We start from the raw sequence: 27,904 nt of genomic DNA on the forward strand, positions 1-27,904 counted from the left end.
GTGGGGGGGTGCTGGATGGGGGCTGCTACAAAGCACTTGACCTCTCACTCCAAACTTACCCAAGGGGCAGAGCCCCCAGACCAACATCCTGTTCTGTGCAGAGACTCATACATGGATGTGTGCGCCCACATTTACCAAAAGAACACAGGGATAATCAGAGCCTCAGAGGCATAGACACACACCCAGACTCCCAGTGCAGAAGGTCCCCAAAACTTCCCCTCCTCTTTCTCACTACTCATCCACTGTCAGTGACCCTAGCAGTTGAAAAGTCCTTCTCCACTTCTTTTTTTTTTTTTTTTTTTTTTGAGACAGAGTCTCGCTCTGTCGCCCAGGCTGGAGTGCAGTGGCCGGATCTCAGCTCACTGCAAGCTCCGCCTCCCGGGTTTACGCCATTCTCCTGCCTCAGCCTCCCGAGTAGCTGGGACTACAGGCGTCCGCCACCTCGCCCGGCTAGTTTTTTGTATTTTTTAGTAGAGACGGGGTTTCACCGTATTAGCCAGGATGGTCTCGATCTCCTGACCTCGTGATCCGCCCGTCTCGGCCTCCCAAAGTGCTGGGATTACAGGCTTGAGCCACCGCGCCCGGCCGAAAAGTCCTTCTCCACTTCTACCTTTATCCCTCTATCTGTAGCCATGGGGAGACTTTGGAAGCTACCTAAGAACAGAGGTGCTGATGGTAGCAGAGTGTGAAGCTCCAGGGTTGGGCAGGAGTGGAGGATGGTGAGAAGACAAGGCAGAAAAGGGAAGGGACAGCTGCCTGCCCTCTCCATGCCAGGTGCCACGTGCACCAGATGGGGGGGAGTGGGTGAGTCACGAGGCTGTGGCATGGCTGACTCCTGCTCTGCTGTTTACCAGCTGGGAATGAGAGCAAGAGAAGGTGCCAGGGAGCCTCTTGCTGCAGCCTGGCCCCTGGCCAGTTGCCTGTTGGGTAACCAGGAGAGCCAGGCCCAGCTAATCAAACTCTGGGCCCAGGCTGTGCAGGAGAAAAGCAGCACCAGGATCCCCGGAAGCCTCGTCCTCCTGGCCTCCCTCAGAGCCTTCGCTGCAGGCCTCAATGTGGGCCACTCAGTCTGGGAGCCTTTCCTTCTCCCAACGAGTCCAGTGCAGGATCTCTCCTCTCCTCTTCCCCACCAGGGCTTCTCTGCCTCCAGGCACTCCTCCAGGCCTGTCCCTTGTCTCAGCAGTTGAGGAGCACGTGGAAGCATCAGGGGGTCAGGGAGTCCTGGCAAGAGCAGCAAGGGTTACAGGCAGGGGCCAAGCAGGCAGCGGCCTCAGGGAACTGAACAGTCACTGGGAGGAGTCTGACTGCATCTTAGAGAAGAGACAGGGTCCCCCAAACCTGTCCCCTCCATCTCCCCTATGCCTGTCACCTGTCTTAGGTAGAAATCACAGGATTCTGAAGTCACAAAGACTTGGGTCCAAATCATAGCTCACCCATTTATTGTTCTTGTGTGAGTCCTTGGGCAAAATCACTAATATCTCTGAGCATCCCTCCACTCACTGATCAATCTGGAATAATAATGTTTCCCTGTGGTGGGTGTTGTGAATATTTACACCAAGTAAAAGCATGGATTTACATAAAGGACCCTGCAAAGGACCCAGCACACAGTAAGTGATCAGTAAATGCTACTTCCCTTCCTTTCTCCTGTCCTGTTTCTCAAGGCTCTATGCGCTGGTCCACTGGTCTCTCCTCATGTCCCCTCCTGGTGCCAGGACACTCTGCCAGCCACTCATTTTCCCTGCCTGCTGGAGGGCCAGGTGCTCCCGCCCTCCACCCTCCACCCTCCTCCCTCCCCTGGGCCCTGCTCCCTGCCCTCCTGGGCAGCCAGGGCAGCGAGGACGGCACCAAGGGAGCTGCCCCATGGACAGGGCCCCACAGAGACAGCACCGAGCCTCACGGGGTAAGAGGCCCATGGCCCTGCCTGCAGGTGGAAGAGACTGCCGGAGGTTCAGAGGAGGGGAGAAATGGGAAGAGAATGGGCAAGAAGTGAGGAGGGGAAGGAGGGACAAGAGTGCACAGGAGGAAGGCCTGGGTTGGGAGGCAGTGCAGGAGAGTAAAACCGAAGGAGAAACTGGAGGAGGGGCTGGGAAGATGACAGGAGAAGAAATCGGAAAAGGAGAGAAATAGGAAGGAAAGGGAGAAGCGGGAGAAGGAAGGAACAGGTTGGTGGGTAGATGGGAAGAGAAGAGTCAAGTCAGGGGAGCCAGATCTAGATCTAGCAAGGGGTTAGAATGTGGACAGGCCCTCCCAGGTGTTGGCCTGCCCCAGTCTGCCCCAGGAGGCACGGGGACACTGCCTCCTTGATCTGGCCAGGACCCCAGGCAGCAGTGGCTGGGAGGCTGGCTGCTCCAGTTTCTGTTCATTCACCAGTGGAGAAACCTGTCCTTTAGGAGTGACAGACTTGGGGAGTGTGGCGGGGGAACCACACCCTGTCAGCTGCCCACGACCACATAGCCTGGCCCTTTCCTCCCACTCACCCAAGGGTGTGGGATTTCATCTCTGCAGAGAATGTGGGGCACTGGGCCATCAGCAGGCAGGGACAGAATGTCAGGCCGTCCTTGGCCCCACCCATGGTCCAAGTCAGGAACCCCCTCAGAGCAGGATCCCAGGGCCACAGGCTTGGTCAGCTGTGAGCATGGAGGAGGAAAGTTTGAGGGCCAGAGTCACCAAGCTCCAGGGCCACCTGGTGGAGGAAGAACTGGCTGCCTGGGTGAGCAAGGGGAGCACCCCCACCACAGGACTGCTGTGAGGTGTAAGGCTAGAGGCCAGGAGCCGGTGCCACGTCAGGGAGGAAGCTGGGTGGGGCCAGGCAGGAGCAAGGGGAGGTGGACGGGGCTGGGTGGGGCCTCGCCACCTTGGGGCAGTCTTTTCTCCTCCCTCACCCCAGCAGAGCCCAGAGCCCAGGCCATCAGGACACTGGCCTCCCCACAGCTCAGTGACCATGGCCTGCCAGTGGGGAGCATCTCCTGGGCAGAAGAGCATTGTATGTGTGTGTGTGTGTGTGTGTGTGTGTGTGTGTGTGTGTGTGAGAGTCACGTGTCGAGACTGAACAGCAGAAGGAAAAAAATAACAGAACAGAGTCAGAGGTTAGGGAAGCTATAGGGGGTGTAGGGTGTGGTTGAAGGGCTTTCTGAGACAAAAGACTGACCCTGTGCTCTGTGATGAGCTGCTATGTGGATGTAGGAAATGGACCAAGGTCTGGCAGGGGAATCCTCTTTCCAGGGGCTCCCTGGCTAGGTGTTTCATAGATGTTAACTGCATGAATGGGTGATCCCCTGCAACCATGCTCCAGCTAAGGCCCTCCCCTCAATGGCTGCTCCTCCTGGAGGTCCACACATTCCTGTGACCTCCATCAACCCACTCATACTCCCTACTACCTAATCTCCACCCAGACCCAGCTACGCAGCAGCAGCAGAAAAGGGATGCCTTCCTTTTCAGGCTGGTAGGCCAGGGAAGCCTGGCCCGTGGAAGCCAGAGAGGGGTCTGTGTTTACAGCTCTCCCTTCCTCTTCCTCCAAACATCCTCTCCCCCTCCTCCCAACCCTCACATCTCTAAGCCCTGGTGTTTTCAGGCATAGATAAGCAACCAAGAGATTTCAGTCCCACAGAGATTTAGCTGTGGCTGTAGGATATTTCTTGTGCACCTCCAGTGAACCAGGTACTGTGGAGGGCTCTGGAAATTACAAGGTGAATAAGACTGACACAGTCCCTGCATTCACAGGGCTTTACAATTTGGCAGGGAAGACCCATTTCATAGACAATGACACAATTACAGCAGTTAGGTGACAGGTGACATGGTGAGTGCCAGGAAATAAAATGCAAGGAGCTAAGTGTGTCAGCACAAGGGCAGGGGAAGGAGGTGTGTGTGACTTCTCCAAGGAAGAGACATAATCAGAGACCTGAGGGAGAAAGAGAAGTTGGCTAGATTAAGGGGTACAGGAGGGACAGGCATTCTAGGCAAAGGGGTAGCTTGAGGGAGCCCCAGAGGCAGTGAGGAGCCTGACAGTTCTGGGTACCTGGAAGAGGGTCAGCATGGCCCAAGAGCAGAGGAGGAGATAGGGGCACTGCAGGGGGTGGTCTGTCTGCCCTTCAGACACCAGGCTCTGAGGGAAGGAGTGCAGCAGTGGGATCCTAGGAGTGGGGGAAGTGTCTTAACTCCTCATGGTCTTCAACCTTTGACGTCCACCCCCTCTCTTGTCTTTACAGAGCTGCTGGCTGCAAAGAAGACCCACACCTGTGAGTAGGTGATCCAGGGCAAGAAAATGGCTGGGGCACAATGAGATAGAGAAGAATTCAGCAAGTAATCTGGTGGGGGACTGAGGTTGGACAGAGGTGGAGGAGTCAGGAAGAAATGGCAGGCAACAGGAAAGCAAGGGGAGGTGCGAGGAAACCACAGATCAGGGCAATGGGAGGAGATGAGGAAGAAGCCTAAGCATGAAAGGAAACACTGTAAAGAAACCAGGAAAGAACAAAGGGAAAGGGAACCGCCTTGTGAAAAAAGGCGAGGAGAGATGCTGGACAGAGGCAGGGAGATGGGAGGGGGTGGGGGCGGACTGCCAGGCCAGGGAAGGAAGGAGATGGAGGTGGGGGAGTGTGCAGAGGCGAGGTGGCCTCAGGAACTCAGCGCTGCTGCCACAGGAGGCAAGGAGCCTGCACCAGGCTTTTTGTTGTTGTTGTTTGTTTGTTTGAGACGGAGTCTCACGCTGTCACCTGGGCTGAAGTGCAGTGGCACAATCTCGGCTCACTGCAACCTCCACCTCCCAGGTTCAAGCAATTCTCCTGCCTCAGCCTCTCGAGTAGCTGGGACTACAGGCACCTGCCACTACGCCTGGCTAATTTTTGTATTTTTAGTAGAGACGGGGTTTCACCATGTTGGTCAGGCTGGTCTCAAACTCCTGACCTTGTGATCCACCCCCCTTGGCCTCCCAAAGCGCTGAGATTACAGGCATGAGCCACCGTGCCCAGCCTGCACCAGGCTTTGTGGTGCTGAGCCAGGTTTGGTGTTCATCTCTGTGGTTAACACATTCTGAGGTGTGAACAAGCCTGAAGCCAGCCTGTGCAGGACTAGAGAGCAGGAGAGTTTTATCTCTATAGGAAACAGAATGGACAGGGGCACTCTGTGTCCTGGGTCCCTGAAAGCCAGACTACAGCAGGTAGGAAGGGCACTAGAGTTCAGAGTGGACTTCCCAGTGGACGCTAGTGAATAAGCATCCTCTCTAGGAACCACTCAGCACATCAGCTCTCCTCTCCTAGTTTGTGGCAAAGGCTAGTCCCCCAGAGAATGCACACAGTCCCAAAGCTATGCCCATCAGGGCCACGCATGCCCTTCTGTAAGCATAGGTCCCTGAATCGACGAGAATCCCTCCAGGGGAGGAGTAGCCACACCATTTCTCCGTGGCTGTCCATGAGACAAGTAGAGACATCTCAGAGAGCAAAGCATTGCCCTCCTCCCTGAGCTGGGCAGCCCAGGGCTGAGGGCCATCCAGGATGCTACCTCCTCCTGGGTGGGGGTTGCTTTGCTCAGCATAATCCTGATCAGTGTCTCGCCTGCCCCTAGCCACAGGGCCCCACGGAAATGCTGAGCAGGGCCCCAGGAGGAAAGCGGGTCAGGGAGTGACGCGGGTGAGCTGGGGGAGGGGGGTCAGGGACCATATGTGGGTGGGGGGAGTAGGGGTACTTTCGGAGCAGTAGGAACTGCGAGAGGTCAAACCCTATTCCTTCCTTTAACCCCTGACCTCAGAAACCTCAGCCAGAACCATATCTCCTTATCCCTTTCCCAACCCACCGATCCTCATGTCCCCACCCCAAGAGTCCTAAGGATCCAGGCTGACAGCCTCTCCCCGACTCCACAGCCCAGCTCCTAAAGCCCCAGGAAGGCTCAGGAAGGCAAGGAAAGGCCTGTGCCTGGATGAGAGGGTCTAGAGTCCCAGCAAGATTAGATACCTCTCAGGAGTTTGCCCCACAGAATCTAGGAGACATTAAGGCCTCCCCCAGGCTGGGAGACTCTGAAAATTGGCTCCTGAATTGAGACAACCCCAAGATGGGGGTCCCAGATGGGGAACCTGGGGGAACTCCCTAGACCAAGAGGGAGCCTGAATACTGAGGGGCCCTGAAGAGGGACTCTCAAAGCCAGTATACAACACAGAGCACATAAGAGGCTGAGAAGGCCTCTGGAATTATTTGGCCTCTGAGAAGGACCTCCCTCCCCCAGGCCAAAAAACACTCCAGAGAGACTCACATGCCAAGGGACCTCCCGGACTGAGACACCCTCAAAAGCAAACTTGAACCAGAGAAACCCTCCCATCCTTCAAGTGGGATCCGAAGCCAACCCACCTGGGCTTGAATCCTGACTCTGCCGCTTACTAGCTATGTAACCTTGGACAGGTTCCTTAACCTCTGTGTATCTCACTTTCCTCCTCGAAGTGAGGATAATGGTAGCTACTTCATAAAGTTTTTTTTATTTTTTCTTTTTGAGAGAGATTCTCACTCAGTTGCCCAGGCTGTAGTGCAGTGGCATTATCTCAGCTCACTGCAACCTCTGCCTCCCGGGTTCAAGCGATTCTCCTGCCTCAGCCTCCTGAGTACCTGGGACCAAAGGTGCTCGCCACCACTCCTGGCTAATTTTTGTATTTTTAGTAGAGATGGGGTTTCACCATGTTGGCCAGGCTGGTCTCGAACTCCTGACCTCAGGTTATCCACCTGCCTCAGCCTCCCAAAGCGCTGGGATTACAGGCGTAAACCACCACCCCCAGCCCACATAAAGTATTTTGTGAGGATTAGATAATCCACATAAAACATTGAGAACCATTTCTGACACCTAATAGTAAGCACTATTATGATTATGAGCATGATGATGGTGATGATGATCATTATCTACACCCCAATTTCAGCAGTTTGGCTCGTAAGGAAATTTCTGATTTCCTTCTGCGGATTGTGGGTATTTGCCTGGTGATTATCACTGCTTCTATCATTTCCACGTATTCCCTAGCACAAGATATATGTGGTGTCTGCAGGGAGGAGCGTGGGCCTAGGGGTGGTGGGACAGCCCTCCAGGCTGCACCACACTGGGCATGGCAGTTGGCAGTCCACAGGGTGTCAGGTGGCACATGCCACCACCCCAGGCAGACATCCTGTGACTTACCTCTGAAAACATCCCTGTCCCTGAAGTCACCTGGCAAAGAGGGTCAGGCTCGGAAGGTCCTCAGGGGGAGGAGGAGTAGAAACCTGGCCTCAGGCTCGTGTGAGCTCCATTCCGGCTCCCCAACCAGAACTACCCTGGCGGGTGGAAACAGCTTTTACCGCGTGTGGCTGTCGCATGTGGTTTTGGAATTTTCCAACGCCCCCTACGATTGGCTGCCCCTCCCCTCACACCCTGCCCCAGGCCCAGATTGGCCACGTGGGGCGCCTGTCATCCTACTCACTGCACCCCTTGGGGGTGGGGTGGGGGGTTGTCACTTGGCCACCTGTGTGGTGCGGAGCTTAAACCCCCCAGCCCAGAAGCACTGGGGGAGAGTTAGGTGCAGAGCTTCAGGCTGAGGCACTGCTGAGAGGGCCTCGCCCGCCTCTGCTGCCAGCTGCACCCCACTCTTGGACCACCCCCTGCTGAGAAGGACAGGGAGCCAAGGCCGGCAGAGCCAAGGCTCAGTCATGAGAAGTAAGTGAATGGGGCCACCTGGGGGCGGGGGAGCCTGGACCCTGTCGTCACCCCTCTGGAAAGGAGGATGTCTTGGGAGCAGTGTGAGCAAAGCTGAGCGCTCCTCCCTGGCAGGGTACGTCCTGGTCAAGGTCAAGATCTGTTGGGAGATGGGTGGAGCAGCTGGGGAGTCCTGCTGGCCAGGCAGCTCCCTGACAGCAGCAATGGTAAGAGGACTGTTGAGGATTTCCTGAGTTCCAAAAAGAACCTCCAAGAGTATCTGAGGTATCCGGGCCCCTCATTTTACAAAAAGACTGAGAGCCAAGGAGGCTGCATAGTTCACCCAAGGTTACACAGCTGGTATCTGATGGAGGCTGGTAATTACTAGGGGCCCTGAATGCACTCTCCTGGCTCCTGTTACAGTGTTTGCCTCTGTGCCTCCAGCCTGCTTGTGAGGAAAAGGAGGCCAGAGCCGTTGCTGTGCTCTGAAGCAACAGGACGGCAAGAGTCAACTGAGGTCGGCAGGCAGCAGGGCTCAGAAACCCCGCATCCAGGCCTTAAAGCCACCAGGCTTTCTGCCCAATCCAGGGACATGAGGACTAGGTAGAATCCAGTCAGGGTGCACCCGGGCACATGCCTTGTGTGTGTTTGTGTGTGTGTGTGTGTGTGTGTGTGTGTGTGGTTCTCCAGGGTCAGTCCTGGAGAACTGTCAGTTCCACCCATTTGACGGGGGAAGCAAAGCAGTGGAGACGGGATTGGAAAGACCTCAGCCTCATCCTTTTCCTGGCTTGGAGCCCTGGGCCAACAGTTGGTGGGCAGATGTCTGGGGTTCCTGTGCCTTCCAGCAGAGCAAGGGTGGGCAACCTCAGGAAGTCCCCTGTACTCGTTGTGAAGGGAAGCCAGGGAAGCCAGAGAAGCTCTCGGAGCACAAGGTGAAGGAGGAAAAGGGAAGCCCCATGCCCCTATGGCTGAGGCCTGAGGCAGCCCCAGCTTCAACCTGGGGTCTTCCCACAAGCCACAGACGGGAGGCCGTATTGAGTCCTGGAAAGACCCCTGGACTGACAGTGTAAGACCAGGCGCTTGTGCCACCTGTCACTGGCTAGCCATATAGGCTTAGACAAGCCAAGTCCCTGGGCCCTGGTCTACCAAACGCAAAACAAGGGAGCTAAATTTTAAGATAAAACAACAAAACCAACTATGGAGAGTCTCGCAGTTCCAAAGGCCCAGGGCCAAGAGAGAGCCCAGTGCCCTGAGACAGGCATCCCCAAGGGTGATGAAGGAGACTCAGCTCTCCCAGAAGTTAGAAGGAAGGGAAACCAAGGAAAGAAAAGAGTTCCACTTCTGTGATGGGGACTGAGGCCATAGTGCAGACATATGAGCTGGAGTGGATAAGGAGGGCTGGGGAGAAGAGCCAACAGCTTCCACACAGAGAAAAGGGCCCCTTGGAACTTCAGTTTCCCTTCTAGCTTCTCTCTATTAGCAGCAAACGCTGGCAAACTGGTCTTCCCAGAGAGGGCCCCTAATGAGCAAATCAACCCTGGGATGAAATGACCAGGTGTGCTTCTAGCCCAGCAGCAGAGCAGGAGTCCCCAGTAGGGGATGAGGGAGACACTTGGCCAGCTCTTCATTATACCTACCCCCACCATACACACACAGCCCTACCCAGGCTGGGAGGTAGGAGAAAGGGTGTCCTCCGACGAGGGGGTCAGTGCCACTGGTCCTTCTCACTTTGACATTTACGGGTATTTCATAGCCCCGAGTTATCTGATCCCAATGAATGCCAGCCACCACCAGCCCCTCCAACCACCGATGGCGAGAGTCAAAGCACGTGGGGTTTGGGACTGTGACACACCCAGAGACCAAGGGCCCGGCAAAAGGAACAGAAACAAATCAAGAAATAAGGAGAGATGCAGAGGCCCAACTCAAAGAGCAGGTTTCTGGAACATCTGCGGAGACAGTAATGTCCAGCTGGAGGTGTGGATGGAGAAACACCAATAGAGCCAAACACATGGAGGTGCGGCTGGGCGCAGTGGCTCATGCCTGTAATCCCACTTCAGGAGGCTGAGGCGTGAGGCCAGGAGTTTGAGACCGGCCTGGGCAACAAAGTCAGCCCCTGTCCCTACGAAAAAATTTTTTTAATTAGGTGGGCATGGTGGTGTGTACCTGTGGTCCCAGCTATTCTGGAGACTGAGGCAGGGGGATGGTTTGAGCCCAGGAGTTCAAGGCTGCAGTGAGCTATGATCAATGTCACTGCACCCTAGCTTAGGTGACAGAGTGAGACCCTGTCTCTTAAACAAACAAAAAAAACATGAAGATGTGAAGCCCAGAAACAGAGCTGAAGTGCAGAAGATCACAAGGCACATAGACACAGGGAGACGTGGAGAGAAAAGATAACTGGCAGTAAAGGGAAGACAGGGAGACACAGGGTCTAGGAAAGTGATAAGGGGGAAGTACGGTGGCTCTGACAAGGATGGCACCAGTGCCCTGCCATCTGACCTGCTGCTGTCAAGTGGAGAGAATGTGTCTGTATGCCAAAGAGACTCCCAGCCAGCCAGAGGGAGGGTAGCCCAGACATCTTCCCCTAAGGGCATGGCCATTGTGGCACCAATAGACACTTAGGCCCTGGCATTTGGCGTGGATGGGGAGGTGGGAGGCCGAGGGGTGCGAGATCACTGTGAGCTGATCTTTCTTAGGTTTGATCATGATCATGAGGAACAGTGGGCCAGAAAGGACTCCAAGTCCCCAGCGTACACAGATATCACCCTGAGAGCCCAGGGTCATCTGAGGACTGTGTGAAGGGCTTCTTCCTTCCTTGCATCACTCCAGCACCCTTCTCTTTCCCCATCTTCCCATTCCTAACAGAAATACCAAACCCCCGAGCCCAAGGCACTAGACTCTGAAAAGACTCAGCTTGTCCTAACAAAATGAAAATATGTGGTCCCTACCAGGAACTCCTCCCCATCCCCTGCCTCTGTGTTGCTGACTCAAACTAACAAGTAACAGGACTTTCTAAGGGCTATGGGCCCTCCCAGGCAGGCAGCCCAAGGCCCTTGCTCCAGTTCTCATATGGCTAGTCCTTTCTGAGGTCTCACCTTCACGCCTGCTGCTGTAGGGCAGCCCCTTCCCTGGGGCTCTAAGGCTCAGAAAGGATGGAGATGTCAATTTTGGAGGAGGGACAGTGACAAGGCAGGGCCTCAGGGCCAGAGCCAAGGTCTTTCTAGGTCCACTACACTCCTGGGCAGCAAAGGTGCTCTGGGAAAGGGGACAGACGGCCGTGGAGGCAGGGAAGGCGCTGATAGTAGATGGTAACGTCTGGGCTCCCACTCGCCAGAGCTTCCTCCTGGTGATTCATCCCCTCCCCCATTCACTGGTTGTTTTCACTCGCCTTTCTCCAGTCCCAGACTGCGGGGGTGGCGGAGGCACCAGGAGGGGGGGTTTCGGGTGACTGGCTGGCTGTCATTCATGGCTTTTCAAAACCCCAGACTCTCCCTCGCCCACCTGAGTTTTAGCTTCACTATTTTCTCAGCCCTAGGATCTGGGTGTTTCAGCAGAAAATTCTCACCAGGAGCTGCGGGGAGGGCCCTGGCCCGGGCTGGGGTAGTGTTCACCAGGTAGAACCACTTCTTCCCCGGCCCCCATCCAGCCCTCCCGCTCCTGCTCCCCTGTGGTGGCACCCACCACCTTGGTTTCCAGCTTTGCAGAAGCTGGGGGAACTGAGAGCTGAGAAAGGAGGGAGGCTGGTGACAGGTTGGGGTGTGCAAGGGACCCCTGCCCAGAGCTGTGGTCTCAGTGGGGATAGAGACAGAGAGTTCTGGCTGTGGGGAGAGGACAAGCCCTAAGCTAAGGAAAGAGATGTATTCCTCTTTCTCACTCATTCATTCATTCTGCAAAGAGAGGCATACCAAGATGTATGGAAACCTAGTCTATGCGCTAAAGGGGCTGTGGTGTTCCCGAGGAGTCCCCCAGAACCCTGTTGAGATATATAAGTCGTCCCACTTGGCCTTAGAGAAAGGGGTAAGGGCAGGAGGAGGCTGGGACCTCAGAGGATGAGTTGGGACAGAGGGAATAATATCTCTTGGGATCTTTATACAACCAGGAGTCCTGGCTTTAGTTCTGTGGATTTCCTCTGTGAATTCTGTTCCTAGACCACCACACTCACCTCACACTTTTTCCCCTCCAGCCAATAACCATGTCCTCTACCCAGGTCTCCAGTGTGCATTTGGGCGTCTTATCCTCATAGGGTATGTAGCTTAAGGTTTGAGGGCACTGGCTCCAGGATTACAGAGATCTAGGTTCAAATGCCAGATCTGCCACTTCTGGCTGTGTGACCTTAGTCAAGCTGCTTACTCTTTCTAGGCCTCAGTTTTCTCGTCTGTAAGATGAGGATGATACTAGCAGGGCCTACTTCACAGGGTTGTTGTGATCATTAAATGAAAATGCATGTAAAGCCTGGCACAGAGTAAGAATTCAGCCAATGCTTATGTCTATCATTATCCTTTCTCCTTAATCAGTATCCACTGGAGAAAAGGGAGAGAGAAAGAGGAGAGGAAAAGGCCCAGCTCTAGACTGGTGAGGCACCAGCAGGAGATGAGGACCCCGGGGTTCCTCTGTGTGAACCCATTCTGTACCATGATGGTTGGGGGGGGTGGTTCTGGGGTTTGAGGGGAGAGATCCCCCTGGGTTGCAGCCCCTCCCTTGCTCCTACCACTTCCTCTCTGTGGCATAGGGCACCTGGATGGGGCCCAGGGTTGGCTTCCTAAGCTGGCACAGGGCCAGGCTCTGGAAGTACTCAAAGAGCACTATCACTGAATCTCGCAGCTGTGAGAGGCTCAACTAGAGGAGGATGGAGGACTTTGCCTCTACCATATTTCCCCTCATAGGAGGAGCTACTAGGATGCTCCTGGGGATACTTCAGTCTCTAAAGCAATCCAGAGGAGATTCAGGTTCTTTTTCTAGTATTGTCTCAGAATGAAGTTTTAGAAGTCACACTGGATGGCAGAAAAAATACAAGAATGAGCTCAGGAAAAGACTGCCAACCCTGGCCCCACTTCCTGGAAGGAGCAGCCTGGCAAAAAGGCAGGAATAGGGACTAAGTTCTTGCTACTAAAAGTATAGGCTGAAGACCAGCAAGCTTAGGCACCAACTAAGAGCTGACCAAAGTGCAGAATCTTGAGCCCCACCTCAGATACCCAGGTAGTCTTGTTTGAGATGCAAAAAGCCATAGTCATTAGATGTCAGTCATTAGATGACTTAAGGAGCTGGCGTGTGCATTTGGGCATTTGTCTCTCCTTTTGGAAGCATGTGGAACTGGAGTTTTCTTTTGGAGAAAGCTCTCTCTCAGGAGAGAGCTACAGTGAGAGAGCTGCAGGTGAGATGTAAAGATCCTTTCCAAGACGGCAGACGAGGGTAGAGTTAGGGCTGCCATGGGAGCAGTGGTGCAGGGGCTGGCTCGAGGTTCCTGACCTTTGCTTGGCTCTAGTTCCTGGCACTGGCAGGCCCTTAGATGGTAAGTTCCTGGCAGACCTGGCTCCTGGGCAACAGTTTGAGTAATCCTGTGATTACTCAGCTCCTTCTCCCCAATCTGAGTTCCCACCACCTGCTGCTTCAGGGACGTGTCTCCCAGGGGTAGCTTTTGAAGGTGAGTTATCATCAGAGGTGTTTTCAGCTCCTCTCACCAACCCCCAAGTCTACCAGCCCCCTTCCCGTTCTCCCCCACCCCTTCTCTACAAGTAACACACACATTTATGTACACAGCACTGGTACTTTCTTTCTGAGGTTTGGGTAGATGGCATTGAAGGGAGTGCAGGTGGCAGGGGAAGGAGGGGGTAGCAGGACTAGAGGGCCTGAAGTGCTGAGGGGGCTATGGGTTGGGCAAAGGCCAGGATACAAGCATGGATTTTCTGTGTTTCAGTGTTTCGCAGCCATCTCTCCATCCCTAGGTCTATGTCTCTGTTTTTCCTCGTCCCAAACCTCTTGGTCTCTCTAGCTCAATGAGGGTAGGGGGTCTGACATTCCAGTTCAGAGTCTTTGGCCCTGTGTGCCTGTCTCACTGGGTACTTCCGTCTTGGACTGGGAGGATGGAGGATGGGCTGACCAGGTGACTGGAGTCCAAACATGGGTATTTGCGAATGGGGTCCTTGACTGGCCGCATCTTCCTGAGAAGGTCAGGGTCTTGGTGACACTGTTGTGAGGTTCCTAGGGCCAGGAGCAGCAGTGGGTCAAGCATGGGGCAGGGAGATGTGTCTGGGGTCACCCATGTGGTCAGCACACACACGCACACGGATGTGGGTCTTGGAGAAGGGAAGAGGCAGGGAGGCCTGTGGTTGACTGCTGGGCCAGAGCCCGAGTTCCCACTGTGGCTTGGCCTAATCTCCCTCCTGCTTACTTTTTTGGGTGGCCTACGTTGGTTTCTCCCGTCTCTGGTCTTAGGCCACTGAAAAGAGAGATGCCGCAGTGTTGGAGGGGGAGGTGTTGGGCAAGAACAGAGTCCACAGGGCCTGAGTGCTCCTCCCAGCCTTGCCAGGCCCACTGGGCTTCTCAGCCTGACCTCTGCTCAGGAGTAACTTGAATACACAGTGCTTCCCATGGGTGATTTCATTACTCTCTGCTACCTACAATCACCCCCATGGACAGGCAATATTTTTATCCTGATCTTGCTGACAAGAAAACACAGGTCTAGAGGGAGAATCTAAGTGACTGGAAGTACGAGTGCCCTCACATTTTCTGCCCCCGTTCCAGACACCAGTGCCCTTTTATTCTGTCTTCCCCTCCATGCATTAAAATCTGCTCTTAATTTACTGGAAAGAATCTGGAAAACTCACTTAGCACCTGGTCCTGGGGGGACCACAGCTCGCAGTGTGAGCACTGGAAGCTTGCTGCCAGGCAGGCACGTGTGGCTGGGGGTTGGGGGAGGAATCAAGTGCTAACGAAGGGATTTCAGATCCCCATGTGCCCTGTCCCTGTCAGGTGCAGCTGCTGCCTCTAACTCACTTCAAGGCTGGCCTGAGGGATGATGGTTTAAGAATGATGGAAATAATATTTTGGGGAATGGCGGGCAAGCCATGGTCTCCCTGCCCACTTCACATCAACAGGCCCTACTTGTGACCAGTGTCCAGGCCAGGGACTGGAGGTGAGCTCACAGCAATGTGCATTCGCCCTCTAGAGAGGCTGCCACTTCTTTTTTTTTTTTTTTTTTTTTTTTTTTGAGACGGAGTCTTGCTCTGTCGCCCGGGCTGGAGTGCAGTGGCATGATCTCAGCTCACTGCAAGCTCCGCCTCCCGGGTTTCCGCCATTCTCCTGCCTCAGCCTCCCGAGTAGCTGGGACTACAGGCGCCCGCCACCTCGCCCGGCTAGTTTTTTGTATTTTTTTTAGTAGAGACGGGGTTTCACCGTGTTAGTCCGGATGGTCTCGATCTCCTGACCTTGTGATCCACCTGCCTCGGCCTCCCTAAGTGCTGGGATTACAGGCTTGAGCCACCGCGCCCGGCCGAGGCTGCCACTTCTTTTGCCCATTTGGTGGGAGACATGTCATAGATTAAAAGGGGCTTTGGCCCTTCTCTTCACTTTTCTGGCCTGCCCTGCCCCAGGGCTCTCCACTCAGAGGGGAGGCAGCAGGTCAGTGATGGTGGAAAAGAGACGCGTATGCTCTGGGAAATGTTAAAAAAAAAAAAAAAAAAAAAAAACCTACAGTAACCAGGGATCCCAACTACCAGGGATCCCAAATCCCAAGCTTTGCCCAACTACCTTTCAAGGAAGAGCTGGGAGAAGGCCTCCTTGAAGCTCAGCAGAGAGCCGTGGACATTGACAGGGACAGGGCAAAGCAGAGATGAGCCTAGGGCCAGCAGCGAACCACAGGCGTGGGGAAGCAGGTACAGGTTACAGTGAGTTCAGTGGGAGACAGAACCTGGGGTCCTAGTGCCCCATGAGCAGATGCTAACATACAAACATGCACGTGTGGACGCAGAAGTAACCAGATATTTCGTAGGCTCACAAATGACACGTACTTTTCATGCGTATGCACACGCACAAGCATGCCTTCAAACATACTCACTGATATGTGTACCCCAAAAGACAGGTACACAGAGCAGCATAACGGAAAGTTCAAGGGAACTGGGATATAGACCCAGGTCTCAGGCAAACTAGCCTATGACCCTGGTCCAACTGTCTTGCCTTATCTGGCCTATTCCTTCATTGGTAAATGAAGAGGTTGAATGAGATGGTCTCTAGTCTCAGCCAGTTTTAACACTGATGATTCATGTTCACACAAATGGATATGGATGCCCTTGTACAAACATAAGTGTTCACACTCAGACACACGGATGTACACAAAGCCACCCTCTCTCTGCTCTGGGGCCAAGAGCCTAAGAGCCCTGGCTAATTCTTTCCCTGGGCTCTCAGGCATCCAGCAGAGCTGGGGTGTTGAGACCCAGTTTCCTGGGCTCCTCCCTGCCACCCCCTCATCCCTTCTCTGTATAGCCCCTCCCTGAGCCTTCACTGACTGGCTGGGAAGAGCTGGCATCTCTGCCTATCCCCCACCCCTGGTGTACCACATCTTCCTGCCATACCCTACACTCTGCCCATGGGAGCTGAGCCCCAGTGGGGGAGGGAGGCACAGAGGAAGCCCCTTGGGCGGGAAGCAGGTGTTGTGAGGCAGAGAGCAGTCCTATGTCCCAAGGAGGGAGGGAGGCAACTGGAGCTTTTCAACTCGAAGGCTGAGCAGGTGGCCCCTCTGCAGCTGCTTTCTCTGCCTCCGTAGCACTGATACAACTCCCGGCCGCCCCTCGACACTCCCCTCCTCTGTGAAACAAACACAGCTTCCTCACATCCTTTGCTGAGAAGCATTTGGCATTTCACTTCCCCTTCCATTTTGCAAGAGGGAAACAGCAATCTGGAGCTGGTTGGAGAAGTGGGGGAAGCACCAGGTACCTGTATCTGCAGCCCAGGTACATAGTGGTTAAATGCAGAAAAGGCTCCTGGGCTGACCTACTTCTCTTTCTCTCTTCCAGCACAAATTGAAGTGATCCCTTGCAAAATCTGTGGGGACAAGTCGTCTGGGATCCACTACGGGGTTATCACCTGTGAGGGGTGCAAGGTGAGTCATAGACATGTGTATGCATGCATGTGTGCGTGTGCATACACACACACACGTGCGTGCGCGCGCGCGCACACACACACACACACAGCGTCTCCTTAGAGATAAACAAGGGGCTTAGTGGTCTTTGTTCTGACTCCAGGGATGATCTCCTGGGCAGCCAGGAAAATACCTGAGTAGTGCCTCCCTGGAGAACCCTCAACACTGGCAGGGCCCTGTCTTAAGCTAGGGAAATGGACTGCAGGATAAATTGCAAATAGATGGAGGCCACAGAAAACTGACAGGTCGCGGAATGTAGAAAAGCTGCCAGAGCTTGTGGGCTGGAGGCGTTTGTGAGTGAGCTGGGCCTGGCCAGGATAAGCAGTCTTGCCCTCCACCTGCTTTCCCCAGGGCTTCTTCCGCCGAAGCCAGCGCTGTAACGCAGCCTACTCCTGCACCCGTCAGCAGAACTGCCCCATCGACCGCACCAGCCGAAACCGATGCCAGCACTGCCGCCTGCAGAAATGCCTGGCGCTGGGCATGTCCCGAGATGGTGAGGCCAAGTCGACAGTCTCCTGGGGTTTTCCTGGTGTCTCCGGAGGGGCAGCCTGGCCTGCTGAGCTAGACAAGGCTTAACCCGCAAGACTGCCCGTCCTCTGGTCTGCTCTCCGTTCCTCCCCCTTACAACTGCTTGTCTCCTCCCCTGCCAGGATGGATGGTCACCCCATCAAAGTTCTTTGGAGTCCCCAACTTTAGGCTTTGCTAGAACAAACCTCCTCTTTCCAAGGTCTGATACCTCTTCATCTCTTCTTACTTGGAACGAATTCTCCTCACTCTGCTTCCCTCTGGCCCAGCTCATGCAGCTCTGGCACCTTCCCCCGCTACCCCATTGCTGTAGTTCTAGCTCTATCTCCCTTCCTAGTCCCCCATTCCCATACTTGGACACGGGACTGTGGCCAGGAATGGAAAGAGAATTGGCCTGAGAACAACCAGAGAGTGGTCATGGGGGAGGGCTGGTGTGTTCCTGGTGCCTTATCCACCCTTCTCACCCACCACCTCCTCACCGGTCCCCCTCCGCACCCCCACCACAGAAGGAGCCCAGGGTGGAGCTGGGGGGGCATGAGGTGATGAGGAGCCAGAAGGAGCCCGTCAGCACTTTTCAGTGCCCAAAATAACAAAGCAAAAGGAAGCACGCAGGGGTGCAAAGGGGCAGGCGGGGCGAGGGGCTGTGCCCCCACACCTGGGAGGGGTGGTGGGGGGAGTAAAAAGGCAGGAAAGAGAGAGCAGAAGAGGATGTTCAGAAACAAGCCGCGGAGCCCGGGTTGGGCTGTGGTGAGTATCTAGGTCACCAGGGAGCCTGCAGGCCTGACCACAGGGAGACCTGTGTTCTCAGCTCTCCTCTTCCTCCGACCCTCCCAGAAAGGCGAGGTGACCCCAATACAGCCTGAGGCCCTCTGCGCGACCACCCCCAGCCCCCATATCTGGAGGCCAGAATCCCCAGCCTAGACTCATTGCTGGAATTTTGCCATGATTCAAAGCTGATTTAGAACTTAGAAGATTTTGCTTAGCAGATTGAAATGGCAGGCTGGACAGACCCCAGAAGCAAACAAGAGTGAGAGGTGGACGGGGTCTTGAGCATAAGTTCCCTAAAGGCTAGAGAAACTGTGCTTGGAGTCAGTCATTCAGAGAGCAGCAAGTTAATCCTTTAATGACCAAATGCCTGCTGACCCTGCCCTGTGCAATGTTCTCCTGCCTCATAAACCCCTGGTCCCCGGACCTCTTTCAGCTGTCAAGTTTGGCCGCATGTCCAAGAAGCAGAGGGACAGCCTGCATGCAGAAGTGCAGAAACAGCTGCAGCAGCGGCAACAGCAGCAACAGGAACCAGTGGTCAAGACCCCCCCAGCAGGGGCCCAAGGAGCAGATACCCTCACCTACACATTGGGGCTCCCAGATGGGCAGCTGCCCCTGGGCTCCTCGCCTGACCTGCCTGAGGCTTCTGCCTGTCCCCCTGGCCTCCTGAGAGCCTCAGGCTCTGGGCCCTCATATTCCAACAACTTGGCCAAGGCAGGGCTCAATGGGGCCTCATGCCACCTTGAAAACAGCCCTGAGCGGGTCAAGGCTGAGGGCAGAGAGAGCTTCTATAGCACAGGCAGCCAGCTGACCCCTGACCGATGTGGACTTCGTTTTGAGGAACACAGGCATCTTGGGCTTGGGGAACTGGGACAGGGCCCAGACAGCTACGGCAGCCCCAGTTTTCGCAGCACACTGGAGGCACCCTATGCCTCCCTGACAGAGATAGGTGAGCAGCTAGGGGGAAGGGAGAGGGTGGTAGAAATGAGGGAGGGGTTTCCACCAGCACCCTATATCAATCAAACATGAGCCTGAGAGAATTGAGGGGTCCGGATGAGGGGCTGAGGGAGGAGGTGGAGCAGGATAGGCCAGGCTGAGAAGTGCCCTTGCTTGAGTAGGGGTAGGAGCTGGCTGAGATCACGCCATGCCTTCCTTCTTCGACCCCAGAGCACCTGGTGCAGAGCGTCTGCAAGTCCTACCGGGAGACGTGCCAGCTGCGGCTGGAGGACCTGCTGCGGCAACGCTCCAACATCTTCTCCCGGGAGGAAGTGACTGGCTACCAGAGGAAGGTGAGGCCAGGAGACCTGCAGGAAGGGAACGCAGCCCACCCCCACAGGGAGAGCTCAGAGATAGCTACCTGCACACACCTGGGTATTGGGGCAGGGCGGCACGTCACAGACACAGGCTGGCCAACAAGCATGTGTACACCCTCTGTGTACATTTGTGAATGTGTATATCTGTCTATACCCCAGCAGATGGATGAGCGCTTTTCCTTAGTCCTTGCCTATTAAAATTGTACCTGGCCTTCATCCTACCTCCTCTACAATGCAGACCTTGGTGCACTCTCCTTCCTCCTCTTCCATCAACAATAACAATAATCAGAACCCTGATTACCATTTGTTAAACATCCCTTCTCTGCCAGGCATTGTGCTAAACACTTAACATAAATTATCCTCAGCCCCTACCACAACCAGCCTATGAGGGTGGCATTTATTCCTATTTTTAACAGACAGAAACTGAACCTAGAGGGGTTAATAGATTTCCTCAAGGTCACAAAGTGGTGGAACCAAAGTCAAATTCAGATTCATCAGGCTCCAAAGTTTATGCTGCCTTTTCGATCACACTCTCATGATACCACCTGCTCTAAACACACTCGCTTGGCACTTCACATTTGCTTCTCTAGGTTACTGAGATCTTGGGCATAACCTTTGTGGGAGAAGGGGCAGCAGTATGTCCTTTTCACCTCAACGAGATGTACATTGTTGGAGGGCAAAGCTGTATCTCATACTTTTTTGATTTCCTTACAACAGCTAACTCGGTGTCAGCAGCCGGTGGGTGCTCAGTGTGTGGGACTCACTGGCAGGAATCACCCTGAGCGCATTTGTGCTAAGACCAGGTTTTTGAAAATGCTAGTTGAGAACATAGGAGTTCAGAGCCTACCCCTTGCAGTTTATTAGGTGGGGCTCCAGGGCTCAGGACGATCACGGGGCCACACAGAGCGTACAGCAGGACCCTCCTCCCTCCCTGCAGTCCATGTGGGAGATGTGGGAACGCTGTGCCCACCACCTCACCGAGGCCATTCAGTACGTGGTGGAGTTCGCCAAGAGGCTCTCAGGCTTTATGGAGCTCTGCCAGAATGACCAGATTGTGCTCCTCAAAGCAGGTGCTCAGGGATGGGTGGGCAGGCCTGGGGGCAGGGGGACAGAGCACAGCACGGGGCAGAGCCAAGTTGAGGGAGGTGGCTTAAGGAAATCAGGGGGACAGAGTCAGATCCTGGCTTTGCCTGACACTGTCCCTGCATTTTCTCTCCCCACTGCCCAGGAGCAATGGAAGTGGTGCTGGTTAGGATGTGCCGGGCCTACAATGCTGACAACCGCACGGTCTTTTTCGAAGGCAAATACGGTGGCATGGAGCTGTTCCGAGCCTTGGGTGAGGGGCAGGGAGAAATGAGAGAGAAGATTCTGATGCCAACCCCGGGCAAAGCTTCGTGACCCAGGGCACCCTCTTTCCAGGGCTCTGCTCTAAACACCATAAGGGCAGTGTCCTCGGGCACCACCGCTCCAGCCACTCTCTCACTTTTCTCATTTCCACTCCAACAGGCTGCAGCGAGCTCATCAGTTCCATCTTTGACTTCTCCCACTCCCTAAGTGCCTTGCACTTTTCTGAGGATGAGATTGCCCTCTACACAGCCCTTGTTCTCATCAATGCCAGTGAGTGTCACTGGGCTTGGGTGAAGGACATTCAGGTGGCAGGGGCATGGCAGATATTAAAGAAGAGTCTAGATCTTCAGATGTGGTTAAATCTGGGGAATAGTTTTAAATAGCAGAATGAGCCCTACTCAGTATTGCTATAAAATAAAATGAGTTAAAATAAAGATTCAGAGGACTTTCAGAGAGGGACAAGAGCAGCATAATGTGGGGTTGTGGGAAGTGGAGAGAAATGAGGTTGAGAGGAAATGAGCCACTTTCCTGATAGAAATGTGTCTGATTGTTAGTCTATGGCAGTGACATCATTGTAGCACACATCAGAATCACCTGGGGAGCTTTAAAAACTATTGCTGCCTGGGTCCCACTTCCAGAGGTTCCAGTGTACATGTGCTTCGCTATTTATGATGGGGTTATGTCCTGATAAACCTATAAGTTGAAAATATGGTAAGTTGAAATTACATTTAACACGCCTAACCTACTGAACATCATAGCTTAGCCTAGCGTACCTTAAACGTGCTCAGAACGCTTACATTAGCCTACAGTCAGGCAAAAGCATATAACACAAAGCCTATTTTTAAGTAAAGTGTTGAATAGCTCATATAATTTATTGAATATGGTTCTAAAAGTGAACAGTAGAATGATTGCATGGGTATTCAAAGTATGGTTTCTACTGAATACAAATGGCTTTCTCACCAACATAAAATTTAAAAATAGTAAGTCAAATCATCATAAGACTGGGACCATCTGTAATTGATCAGGGGTGCACTGAATTTTAACAGCCACCCCCAGGCCACCAAGACTAAGAATCACTGCTCTGTGTGAACCAATTTTAAGGCTGTATGCCTATAATGGGAAGACTCTGGATAGCCTATCCACTCCCCTGGCATGGAGTAGCTGGGCTGAGCCAGCTGAATGCTAAGTATTCAGAGAACCTAGGGAAGTGGGTCAAGCTGCTAACCTGAGGTTGCAGATCGAGACTATCAGTCTTCTGGCTCTGCCAGTGAGTGGACACCTAAATATGCCCCTCAAACTAGAGATAAAAACTTTAAAGATGACTTCTGGGTAGTTTATAGAATCAGGGCAAAAGTTAGCCACAGATTGCTGCAAGCCCCCTGGTGCAGGCCTGGGCACCTTCAGGAAGGCCACCTCCTATCAGGAGACTTTTTCATACATTGGGGAGCTCTTTTCCAACTCTTGTTCCCCCTATGGCAGAATCCTAGCGCCTAGCATTGAATGAGCTATGTGGAATATCAGGTGACCAGAGAGAAGGTAGCGTGGAGTCAGGAGATCAGAAGTTCTCATACCTTTCATCTCTTCCCAGTTCTCCTTGTGGACAGTTAGCCAAGCCCAACGTCCCAGAGCTTACCATCATCAAACCAGGGCACACACATGCACACACTCAGCAGAGGAGACCTCTATCCAGCACAGATGTCCACAAAGATACACCCTTTTGTTGGGAGTTAACGTCCACCTTCTTTCTTGTTCTCATTACGGTCCCACCCCCTCCTCCAGACCGGCCAGGGCTCCAAGAGAAAAGGAAAGTAGAACAGCTGCAGTACAATCTGGAGCTGGCCTTTCATCATCATCTCTGCAAAACTCATCGCCAAAGCATCCTGGCAAAGGTAGGAGCAGTCCCTGGAGTAGAAGAGGCCAGGCCCATCGCCAGCTCTGTGACATCAGAGTTTGCGAGGGCCGGGTTCTGTGGGTACAGAAGAGGAAGTGCGGGAATACCACGCTCTGTTAGAGAACTTGCATCAGCAGTGGGAACTAAGGGAATGAACAGCTACTTCCATGTGCATGAAGACTGGAAAGTTAGAGAGCCTGGAATTGGGAGGGACCTCCAGGGAACAATTCAGTTTAATATAGCCAGCACTTACCCAGCACCTGCTTGTATAAGGCACTGTGGAAAGATACAGAGATTCGGTTGCTGCCCCCACCAAAAGATTTTAATCTGGTATGAAGAAGAGATCTGTGTATCACTAACTCTAACATAGAGTAGAATGTGGTATGTGATATAATAATAATGCAATTAACAGGGTGCTTTTGCTGACATGCTTTCTCATCCTCATGGCAACATAGTCAATAGGACAGGTGTTCAAATCTCCCTGTGTAGCAGCCAGGTGCAGTGGCTTACGCCTGTAATCCCAACACTTTGGGAGGCTGAGGCGGGTGGATCACCTGAGGTCAGGAGATCGAGACCAGCCTGACCAACATGGTGAAACTCCGTCTCTACTAAAAACACAAAAAATTAGCCAGGCGTGGTGGCAGGCGCCTGTAGTCCCAGCTACTTGGGAGGCTGAGGCAGGATAATCGCTTGAAACCGGGAGGCAGAGGTTGCAGTGAGCCAAGATTGTGCCATTGCATTCCAGTCTGGGCAAAAAGAGCCAACTCTGTCTCAAAAAAAAAGAAAAAAAAAAAAAAATCTTGTAGCTATCAGGAGACTTCAGTGACTTAAATGAAGATTGAATCCCAGTGCTCTTTGTGCTTTTTCTATCCCTGTGTCGCCTATGTATAACTATAATAAGAGACACCAGAAAAATGTTATGACAGTATAAAACGGGGATTAAAAATAATTTGGGGGTAAAAGGAGTGGGTCATAAATACTTCCCAGGGAAGGTGACATTTATACTAGGCCATGAATGATGTAAGATTTTAACAAGCATTCATGGGGGTAGGGCAGGCATTCCAGGCTTAGGGAACAATAGGAGCAAAATATATATATATATATATATATATATATATATATACCCTTTTCCTGGGGTCTAACCAAAAAAATGGATGGGATGAGTATGAGAGGCTGGGGATATTTGCTTTATGGGGTTTGAGTGTGGGACTAGGGTACAATGAAGACCAAGAACAACAGGAGCAAAAATAAGGAGGCAAATAGTGCATATGTGGAGAACAGCCCATGGTACATCCTGACTAAAGCATAAAATCAGGAGCTGGGATAGACCGACGGGGCAGAAGAGCACCAGATGACGAGCCTGAAAATTAGGTCAGGGGCAAATCAGAGAGGACTTTCAATGCCATATAAGAGTTAAAGCTTTATTTCTAGGCCACAGGGAGCTCCAAAGGCTAGAAAAAGACACAATCAGAGCTGTTATTTAGGCAATTTACTTTGGAACCAGTATAAAGGAACCATTTATGTAATTATTCAAGCAGGCCTTTGCTATGTGCCAGGCACAGGGCTGGGTGTTAAGGATACGGCAATGACTTACACAGTCTGTGCTCTGAAGAACTTGAACTTTTATCTGCTACAGGATGGATTTGAAGGAGGAGAGACAGGAATCTGGGAGAGCAATTGGAAAGCAAATCTGGTTGGATCTGCTTTAAAAATATATCACCTTCCCTACTATTACCACCACTCCAGCCCCTACCAGCTCTCAGCTCTCACTTGGACTTTAAGAGAGGCCTCCTAACTGGGCCCCTGTTCCACCCTCGTCTGCCCTGTAGCAACTACACCACACCTACTCAGCACCCATGGTAGCCCTTTTAAAAATGCAGTCTCATCATGCCCACTCCTGTGGTTTTTTTCTTGCTTTGTTGTTGTTTGTTTTGTTTGTTTGTTTGTTTTGAGGTAGAGTATTGCTCTGTCCCCCAGGCTGGAGTGCAGTGGTATGATCTCGGCTCACTGCAACCTCCACCTCCCTGGTTCAAGTGATTCTCCTGCCTCAACCTCCTGAGTAGCTGGGATTACAGGGGTGAGCCACCATGCCTGGCTAATTTTTGTATTTTTAGTAGAGACGGGGTTTCACCACGTTGGCCAGGCTGGTGTCGAACTTCTGACCTCAGGTGATCCGCCCACCTCGGCCTCCCAAAGTGTTGGGATTACAGGTGTGAACCACCATGCCCGACCTTGACTCCTGTTCTCAGCCCTCCTGTAGCTGCCTGTCATGCTGAGAATCAAATCTAGAGTCTGTGTCATGGTCAAGTGGCTCATAACATGATCCCTGCCTTCTTTTCTCACCTGATCTTCCACTGCCCCTTCAAACACCCATTGCAGCCACACTTGCTTCCTTGCTATTCCTTGAACACATCAAACCCGGTCACAGGGCTTTTCTACTTGCTATTGTAGTCACCTGGAAGGTTCTTCCCCCAGTTTTCCAAATGGTTTGCTCCATCTCTTCATTCAAGAGAGGTTTTTCCTAACCAGTAACCCCATATAAAAAGCTTTAGTTTTCTTTAAAGAACTTATTATCTGACACATTACATATTTATTTTCTGGGCCTCTCACCAGAATGTAAATTTAATCAAGGTAGAGATTATACTTTATTGACTGATGTATCTGATATATCACTAGAGGCCATCACAGTGTCTAGCTCCGATTCAGATGGGTTCTCAACAAATATTTGTTGAATGAACAAAGGAAGCTATTGCCACAGCCCAAAAAAGCTCAGAATAAAGCAGTGGGGAGGAAGAGAAAGAATCCAGGATATATGAAGGGATCACACCCTGCTGCCTGCTTTTCCCTGACTGCCTCTTTCCAAGGAAACTAAGCTAGGGGGAGGGAGGCAATGGCAGGCAAGAGACATTTTTAAGCCCCTTGGTTATAGAGGAGGCTGCAAGAGATAAATTGTTCTTTCAGCCTTGCTCCGGTGAGGTCTCCCTGCCTTCGTCTGCTCACTGGTTTCTGCGCCTTTTTCACCTTCCCTTTGGCTGAGTGCTGGCAGCGTTGGTTTGACTTGCAGTGTTAGGCGCCTGCTTAGAAAGTCTGTTTAGTTCAAAGAGTTATTAAGCATTTGCCATGTGCTAAGCATTATGATAGGCACAGAGGAGACAGGGAAAGAGAGACCCCAGCTAAGGAGCTGAAATCTAGGGTGGGAAGGCAGACAAATTGGACCATTTTCCTGCAATGTGGTAAGTGCTACACAGAGGAAAGCCCAAACGAAGGACCTTAATCTAGATGGGGGCAGTTAGGGAAGTAGTCTTAGGAGAGGTGATACTAGAGGGTAAGAATTAGGAACGGGAAGAGGGGAACAACATGCACAAAGGCAGAGGCATGTGACAGCATACAACAAGAGTCACAGACAGTCACTCTTATAAAAGCATGAAGTGCACATTAGAGTCTTTGATAAGGTTCATTCTAGAAGTATCAGGAACACAAATTGAGGGCTTCACCCAGAAAACATTCACCTGTCCCCCACCCACTCTCGCTTCCCTCCAGTGTCCTGAACACACTCGTACTTCTACCAGTGGGATTTGGCTGGTACCAAAGTGCCAAGTACATAAGGGGAAGGCAAGGAGGGTTGGTCCTAGCCCAGGAAGAATGAGCAGACTTCTTTGCTCTGAGGAGAGCTGAAGTATTGACCCTCCCTTCCCCATTAACCCATATCCAGCTGCCACCCAAGGGAAAGCTTCGGAGCCTGTGTAGCCAGCACGTGGAAAGGCTGCAGATCTTCCAGCACCTCCACCCCATCGTGGTCCAAGCCGCTTTCCCTCCACTCTACAAGGAGCTCTTCAGCACTGAAACCGAGTCACCTGTGGGGCTGTCCAAGTGACCTGGAAGAGGGACTCCTTACCTCTCCCTATGGCCTGCTGGCCCACCTCCCTGGACCCCGTTCCACCCTCGGCCTTTTCCTTTCCCATGAACCCTGGAGGGTGGTCCCCACCAGCTCTTTGGGAGTGAGCAGATGCTGCGACTGGCTTTCTGTCCGCAGGCTGGCCTGGCAGTGGGACAATCGCCAGAGGGTGGGGCTGGCAGAACGCCATCTCCAGCCTCAGCTTTGACCTGTCTCATTTCCCTTATTCCTTCACACCCAGCTTCTGGAAGGCATGGGGTAGCTGGGATATAAGGACTTCTGGGGGACCAAGCCATCCTCAAGAAAACAGGGGCATCCTGGATGAATAGAATGCAATTCATTCAGAAGCTCAGAAGCTAAGAATAAGCCTTTGAAATACCTCATTGCATTTCCCTTTGGGCTTCGGCTGAGGGAGATGGATCAAGCTCAGAGACTGGCAGTGAGAGCCCAGAAGGACCCATATAAAATGAATCTGGAGCTTTACATTCTCTGCCTCTACCTTCCTCCCAGCTCAACAAGGAAGTGTTTGGGTACGCTACCCTTTTCCTGGGGTCTAACCAAAAATGGATGGGATGAGGATGAGAGGCTGGAGATAATTGTTTTATGGGATTTGGGTGTGGGACTAGGGTACAATGAAGGCCAAGAGCATCTCAGATATAGAGTTAAAACTCAAACCTGTTATGTGCACTTTAAAAATACACTTCAGGGGCTGGCACAAATCTGATCAGAGACACATATCCACACAGGGGAAACACACACAGACTCAACAGCAGTCATGCAGTTCCAGAGACACGGGAACCTGACACAATCTCTCTCATCCGTGAGGCCACAGCTTGGAGGAGCCTAGTGGCCTCAGGGAAAAGTCCCAATCCTGAGGGACCCCCCAGAGATTTCCATGGTGCTCCGGTCCACTGATCTTGGGCCTGGGGTGATCCAAACACCACCCCAGCTCCAGCTGTCTTCTACCACTAGTAGTGCCAAGAGAAGCAGAGGTGGCTGGCACTGGTCAGTCGGAAGGCACAATCAGACCCTGGAGGACTTTCCTGGCCTGCCTGCTAGCCCTGCTCTTGTTGTGGAGAAGGAAGCAGATGTGATTGCATCACCCCGTCATTGGGCACCACTGACTCCAACATGGAGGACACCAGGGAGCAGGGCCTGGGCCTGTTTCCCCAGCTGTGATCTTGCCCACAACCTCTCTTGGCTTTATAAACAGCTGTGAACCCTCCCCTGAGGGATTAACAGCAATGATGGGCGGTTGGGGGGTTGGGGGTGGATTGTGTCCTCTAAGGAGACAGGTTCATCTGAGTAAACATAAACCCCAACTTGTGCCATTCTTTATAAAATGATTTTAAAGGCAAGAGGTGTGTGTGTCAGGGGGTAGAGGAGATCCTTAAATTAGATTACCT

The 27,904-nt window shown here is 52.8% G+C and overlaps 1 protein-coding gene across 4 annotated transcripts; it reads left to right on the forward strand.

Moving 5' to 3' along the window:
* Positions 1-1,758: 1,758 nt before the first annotated feature.
* On the forward strand, positions 1,759-27,856 carry RORC (RAR related orphan receptor C). Of its 4 annotated transcripts, none has more exons than XM_010387135.2 (11): positions 1,759-1,900; positions 4,206-4,235; positions 16,638-16,723; positions 17,114-17,255; positions 18,489-19,001; positions 19,220-19,341; positions 20,222-20,435; positions 20,594-20,701; positions 20,872-20,982; positions 22,492-22,601; positions 26,316-27,856. In XM_010387135.2, exons 1-11 carry the CDS (start codon positions 1,861-1,863, stop codon positions 26,475-26,477), a joined length of 1,638 nt encoding a protein of 545 aa, XP_010385437.1. In that variant the 5' UTR covers positions 1,759-1,860; the 3' UTR covers positions 26,478-27,856. The 4 variants fall into 4 exon arrangements, with proteins under 4 accessions (XP_010385437.1, XP_010385438.1, XP_030791765.1 ...); XM_010387136.2 differs by having other exon boundaries at positions 20,303-20,435; XM_030935905.1 differs by lacking the exons at positions 1,759-1,900; positions 4,206-4,235 and adding an exon at positions 7,194-7,653 and having other exon boundaries at positions 20,303-20,435.
* The last annotated feature ends 48 nt before the right edge of the window (positions 27,857-27,904 follow it).

Source organism: Rhinopithecus roxellana, chromosome 8 (assembly GCF_007565055.1).
Source record: "Rhinopithecus roxellana isolate Shanxi Qingling chromosome 8, ASM756505v1, whole genome shotgun sequence".
Lineage (NCBI taxonomy): Eukaryota > Metazoa > Chordata > Mammalia > Primates > Cercopithecidae > Rhinopithecus > Rhinopithecus roxellana.

What these genes read in the sequence shown, in the direction of transcription:
- RORC (XM_010387135.2), top strand. Translation starts at nt 1,861, where the DNA reads ATGGACAGGGCCCCACAGAGACAGCACCGAGCCTCACGGG. An exon ending in GCTGGGCATGTCCCGAGATG is followed by an intron (nt 17,256 to 18,488) that starts GTGAGGCCAAGT and finishes GACCTCTTTCAG; the next exon opens with CTGTCAAGTTTGGCCGCATG. An exon ending in TGCCTCCCTGACAGAGATAG is followed by an intron (nt 19,002 to 19,219) that starts GTGAGCAGCTAG and finishes CTTCGACCCCAG; the next exon opens with AGCACCTGGTGCAGAGCGTC.